The 6,667-nt window shown below is 34.9% G+C and overlaps 2 protein-coding genes across 2 annotated transcripts; both read right to left on the bottom strand.

Annotated features, from left to right (window-relative positions):
- Positions 1-2,274: 2,274 nt before the first annotated feature.
- Positions 2,275-3,099, bottom strand: LOC132309256 (uncharacterized). The gene has a single exon (XM_059807578.1). The coding sequence runs from the start codon at positions 3,097-3,099 to the stop codon at positions 2,275-2,277; it is 825 nt and encodes a 274-aa protein (XP_059663561.1).
- A 332-nt stretch (positions 3,100-3,431) lies between these two features.
- LOC132306422 (cytochrome P450 714C2-like) lies at positions 3,432-6,305 on the bottom strand. Its single transcript, XM_059803809.1, has 5 exons — positions 5,953-6,305; positions 5,307-5,533; positions 4,964-5,211; positions 4,479-4,833; positions 3,432-4,198 (listed from the first exon to the last, which is right to left on the bottom strand). Exons 1-5 carry the CDS (start codon positions 6,245-6,247, stop codon positions 3,773-3,775), a joined length of 1,551 nt encoding a protein of 516 aa, XP_059659792.1. The 5' UTR covers positions 6,248-6,305; the 3' UTR covers positions 3,432-3,772.
- Between the last annotated feature and the right edge of the window lie 362 nt (positions 6,306-6,667).

Genomic DNA, 6,667 nt, shown 5'->3' on the forward strand with positions numbered 1-6,667 from the left:
CCTCCACAGGTATATTTATTCATACATTTAATTAGCAATTCATCCATGCTTTCCATATATGTATTCTATTCATACAAATATTTAGGTAATATATTTAATCATTTGACAATTCATCCATGCCCACACTTTAACCATGAATTAACTTTAAAATTAACAATACGCTAAATCATACATAGCCATCACATGCATATTATACGCATATCATTAATTTAACAACCAGCCTATCAAGATATGCCAAATAAGAATGATAATATTAATCATCTTAAATGATTTATATATATATATATACCTACACATATATTATTTAATATATATATATATTCATCCTTCCATACAACTCATAGACAAATTAAACTATATATACACATATATAAATAATTATATATATATATATATATATATATATACACACACTTCCTTCCATAACAAATTATTAATTTATTATATTTACACAAATTAGTGCAACTAAATATGTCAGAAATAGTTTCCTCTAAATACTCCATATTGGTTTAAATAGTTTTCCGACACTGTCTCACTAAAACATAAATATCTCCTAGTAGGATGGGAATCTGATAATGAAATTGGTATCATTGGAAAGAAGACGAAAAATCCTTGAATTTGAGCTCAAGAATGACCCAATTTCGATTTAAAATGACTAAGTTATGACCGTTTTAATTTCTAGTGTCGAATTAGGCCAACATAGTTTCCCACGCGCGCACACGTGCTTACCATGCACTTGCATGCGCTGGATCCAAGCCTTTATGTGTGCTGGTATTGGCTGAGCTCATGCGCTACGGTGAGCTCGCCCACACTGAATCAATCCACTGATCTGATCCCCCATTAATGGTGGAGATCCACGCGTATAATAACTCTGGTAGACAAACCGGATTAATTTACCTTTGATCATGGCACATCCATGTCTCACATCCACGGCACACTATACTTCCATGTACCACGCCGTACTGAATCGCCAGCCTTTTTTTCACACGCCGATGAACAGAATCCTTCCCCCATTTTAATAATTTATTTAATTACCCAAAAATTATTAGATTAATTCTAAAAATATTTCAGAAATTATAAAACAATTCCAGAAAAATCCAGAAAAATCCCAGAAAATACAGAAAAATCCTATAAATTCTATAAACCCTTAAATAACCCTCTTGGGTCAAAAATCAAGCACAACAATTGATTTAACAATAAATACAACATATACATCTATCAATTTAAAAAAAAAAAACAAAATTAAAATATAATAATTCATGCTTTTAATTTATCAGATATAGCCATGATTTAATTAATAAAATTAATTAAAGCCTTAATGCTCAAGGTGAAATCTTTATGAGTTCTAAAAGGAAAGTTAGAGAAGAACTCGCCTGAAGGTTTCGAAACGAAACCGACGCTTTAAGCTTTAATTATCTCTTCCAATTCCGACATCCTCCTTTTCAGATCCGACTTCCTCCTTGTCAGCCCTTCTTCTTCCTCTCTCTCTGTCTGTTATTTTTTATTTTTCTAACGTGTAAAACTTTTAACCCTAAACCCTTATGTGCATTTTTATATACCTTAAATTCCAAATCCTATTCCAACTAGTATTATGAGTTAAAATAATAACCTTTAAATAATTTATATCTATAAACATATATATATATATATAAATATATATTCCTTCCATAATTAACCCATTAGTTAATTAAATCATATACACATATATATATCAATAAATATATATCTATATATATATCTTTCCATAACAATTATTAATTAATTATATATATATATATATATATATATATAATTGATACAAAAGTGATTATTTAAATAATTAAATAACCACGGACCTTCATTAATTAACCCAATAAGGTTTCATACAAGCCCAAGACCACATCTTTTGGTCCAACTTTCCTTAAGCCCAATCCAATTAATTTAAATAAATAAGATAATTAATTAAATACAGAAATTAAAATAACTAATTACATGAAGCACATAAACAAACAAGAATTTACAACTAAGTCATACAATACCAATAAAATCAACACACCAATAATTCAATCAATAATCAACCACACAAACAATCAATAATCATACATAGTCACGAAATATAACTTAATTAAAATAAGATAATTAATCTAGCACTCAATAAAATAAAATAAATCATTGAAAAATAAAATAAAATAATTAATCCTAATTAATAAATCCTTTAAAATTTTCGGGGTATTACAAATATCAACGAAATTCTCTTTGCTACCACACATATGGTTGCTAGCACCGGTTAAAATACTATACATCTTCTTCACTCATTTCACCCCTGTATAGCAACAAAAAAATAGGCTCCACATCTTCATCAACATAATTAGCCTTTTCTTCAACATCGTTAGCAACATTTTTACATTCTGAAGCACAATGACCATACTCTTGACAATTGTAACATTGAATTTGAGATTTATCATACCTCCTTCCATATGACCTTGAGTAATTTCCTTTACCATGACTTCTTGTTTGTTGCGAGTCATAGATTTTTTCTTCATTATTGGTTGTGTGTTGACCGTTTTTTTCTCCTCTTCCTCGGCCACATGCTTTTCCACGTCCTCGGCTCCTTTGATTTCCTCTATATTTTTCATCTCTTTCGTTCAACGAAAACTTTGTTTGTAGCACTTGCTCCAAAGCTTCTTGTTTCTTCACCATATTTTCTTCATGAGCTTGCAATGAACCCATGAGTTGATCAACTGTCATGGAATCCAAATCCTTTGACTCTTTAATGGCTACAACAATGTAGTTGAATTTGGAATCCAACGACCGAAAGATCTTTTCAACGACCCTTGTATCAGTCATGGTGGTTTCACCATATCTCCTTAGTTGATTTACAATAGCCAGGACCCTGAAAAAATAATCTGAAATTGATTCAGATTCCTTCATATGCAATGCTTCAAATTCACCCTGTAATATTTGGAGGCGAACCTTTTTCACTTTATCAACTCTTTGGATGGAATTTTGAAGAATCTCGCATAGTTGCTTTGCATTTTCTGCACTAGCAACTCTTTGTAGCATTCCATCATCCAAACATTGATGGATGGTCATCACCACCCTTTGGTCCTTCTTTATCATGGTTTGTAAAACATCTTTTTCGGCTTGAGACAGAGTTGCCTCATCTTATGGCTCATCATAACCTTTGGTAACAACTTCCCACACATCTTGTGCTCCTAAAATTGCCTTCATATGGATACATCAATTTCCATAGTTATCTTTGGTGAATCGAGGCATTTGAAATGGAACCGAATTGTTTGCCATTTCTTCTCTCTCTCACAAACTAGCTCTGATACCACTTTATTGGCTTTTTCTCTGATACCACATTTTTGGTTTTTGCTCTGATACCACTTTGTTGGAAATAGTGGCCTAGATATACACACAACACTATAATATTTGGAAGAGAATAAAACTGGAGGAAAACACTTTTATTTCACTTAATTGAAAATGGGTACAATACGTATATGAGTTTATATAGTCTTCAAAACATATATGTAAACGAAAATTAACACCTCACTAACATAACATTTAGTAGGCATAACTCCCACTAACCCACTAACATGACCATTACTAGTTGTAACTCTCGTGTCCCCACTAACTCCAATAAAAACTCACATAAATACAAAATTAAACACCAAATAAAAAACACCCATGCATGACCTTCAAAGATATTAAAAATTATAATCAAGTTTAATTTCTAATAATCTAGACTTAAAATTGGAAAAACAACTTAACTTCGATCAATCTCATCAGCTCACAGCCTCTTCAACAAGAGATTTACTCCATATTTGGGTTCTACATTCAAATGAAGCGCGGGTGTATGGACGTACTTGGGAGACAGGGAGAAGGAGAAGTTCGACAAAATGAGAGCAACCAGGATCTTGAGTTCAACCGTGGCCAAATTCTGTCCAAGACACACCCGGGGTCCGACCCCAAATGGCATGTACAAGTGGGGGAGCTTGCATGCACCTGTGATGCCATTCACAAACCTGTCTGGATTGAACTTACAGGCATCAGGACCCCAATTTTCTGGGTCAGTGTGCAATGTCACCACCAGTGTCCACACGTTGACACCCTGTGGTACTTGTATGTTCCTGAATTTCATGTCCTTCAAGGCCTCCCTTGAGACCACAGGTGTCGGCGGATAAAGGCGCAAGGATTCATTAATCACCATTGTTAGCTGCAAATCAGCATATATCAAAATTTACAGTTAGTACGTAATGTGTCTCTGTGCAATATTTGTCAAGAAGATATTTATATGATTCAATTTTATTTGCTTAAACTCAAATTTGCTGGCCTGGGTAAACAATACAAGAATTTCATGGGCTCAAATTTGTTGAATACGTATTTTATGCATAGTGGAGTATATAATTGTTTGTATCATACTGAGATACTTCACTCGTTTTCTAAAAATCATGTAACTAAGTGTAATTTTATTTTGATCATCTAGTAATATATACCTGTTTCATCTTCCGAATCATATCAGCGTTTTGGATTTTCCCCCCGCAAACTTCAAGAACCTCAGCGCGAACACGGGCTTGCCATTCTTGATTTGCAGCCAAAAGCATAAGGCACCATGTTGCTGAAACTGAAGTGGTCTCATACCCAGCCAAGTATATGTTCTTGCAGTTGTCAGCAATGAACCGATCAATTGCATCTTGGCTCAAGTCACTATTCTCAGCACCTTCAAGAACCATTTGCAATAGGTCCTTCTGGTATCCAATTTCCTTCCTCTCTTTCACTACCTGTAGGATCAATGTGCGGATCTCCTTCTCCAATGCCCATGCCTCCCTATTGCTCTTGGTAGGAAGATGCCTGCAAAAAGCATTTTATAAAAGTTAGACGACAAACTCAACTTTTAATATTATTTTGCGCAAAGTGACTATTTGAAGAAAGTCGAATTTAAGTTCACTTATATGCACCAAACAGTTTAAAGGCTACGTACCTCATGGCAGGGATTCCAATAGACAGGAATTTCTTGGATGTAGCTTCTTGGAGAGCTCTAAGCCTCTTAAAAATCTCCTGCCCCTTAGAAAAGTTGCTCCCAAAACAAACTCTCGATATTACGTCTCCTGAGAAGCTTCTCATGTCCTGGTCGATTTTTATGTCTGCGATTCCACCTTCAGCTTCAATTGTACTCTTCCATGAGTTTAAGAGTGTAAATGTGGACTCGGTTATATGGTTCGTCATTCCCTGCAAGAAATTTTAAGTTAAATCCTATCATTTTGTGATCTAACAAAGCTATTATCAACCTAATTAATGTGTATGTATAGATTGATATATCATACCTTAACCTTCTCCATGTATAGTTCAGGAGCAATGATTTTTCTCTGATGAGCCCAAACAGCTCCATTAGAAGTTAGTATTCCCTGGCCAAGCAAAGCACCAAGCTCATTGTGTTGATACGAAGGTTTTCCCAAGTCCAACGATGTGCATGTTGTTATCTCTCTCACTGTATCGGGCTCATTCACATGTACTATTTGTGTATTACCAAGTGAAAACATAAATACTTCACCTGTAAAAACATAGAATTGGAACATTTTCAGTTAATAATCTTCCTGTACGTGTATGAGAAGGGCAATAATGAAAAACACAAGTTAATTTGTCAAACAAAAGACAGATGAAGTTTAAAATTAGGTGTCCGAGTGATGGAGGCACCTCAACCGGAGCGCCTAAGGTTCCAGTCGACCGTGATCATGTTCAGGAATATTTATTGTTCAGTGAGCAACAACATTGTTACTTTACTACAATTATTTTCAGGTTTTGTCACTAAATCATTTTTTTTCCCTCGCTCTAGCTCCCTAACTTAGGGTGCCATGACTATACCTTTCAGATACATGCAACTCAAAACCTGAGGCTGGAGCCAACTCGATCAGTTACTCTATTACTCTATTGAGAGGTTGACTCGATGATGATGAAAAAAACAATACATACCATATTGCTTCCTCCATTGCTCAAAGAAGGGAAAGATAACAGCCGCGCAGTTGTGGTAGACTGGGGGTTCGGCGCTGGCGGCCCGAGCGTTTTCAGGACCATTTAGGGCCTTCGTGATCTCCCTGGTGTTCCCGAGTAGAAAGGTTGGTGGCGGCCCACTGATCCCTTGCTTCCTCAGCATCGACCTGAGCCTTCCCGGCTTCGCCACCAGTGAATTGTACAAACGTACAAACAGTCCTACTGCAGCAACTAAACTAAGTGAAATGAACATCTTCACTAGGGTATGGACTTCCATAGCGAACACTCTATTAATGCTAGTCTCCTCACACACTACTCAGTATTTCTTTTTTATTGGGGAGAGTTTGCTTTCTCATCTTGCCACTTCCAAGGCCTTTATATAGTCGTTTTATGAAAGAATATGGAAATATTGTACATTATTGTACTAGGTTCGAATCTCTTACATTCCTTTGGAAAATTAGGGTTTAGTACCGCCTAGACCATAGCCGTTGGTCATATATGCGTGTATGTACACACATACTTACTAGAGGCTCTCTTTTGGTTGGTATGAATTATTGATAAGGACATGTGACTTTCACTAGGATAATAATGCAATGTTGAAGTGTTCTAATCTATTACTCATCTATCCTAAAAAGAATGTTTAATTTTTTTTTTTTTTTTTTGGATTGTTTCAAAATAATTATTTATTTATTTTTTT

The sequence above is a fragment of the Cornus florida genome, unplaced genomic scaffold, assembly GCF_030987335.1.
Source record: "Cornus florida cultivar Cherokee Brave unplaced genomic scaffold, ASM3098733v1 CherokeeBrave_3.0.0_Hap2_Chr05, whole genome shotgun sequence".
In the NCBI taxonomy this organism is placed as follows: domain Eukaryota; kingdom Viridiplantae; phylum Streptophyta; class Magnoliopsida; order Cornales; family Cornaceae; genus Cornus; species Cornus florida.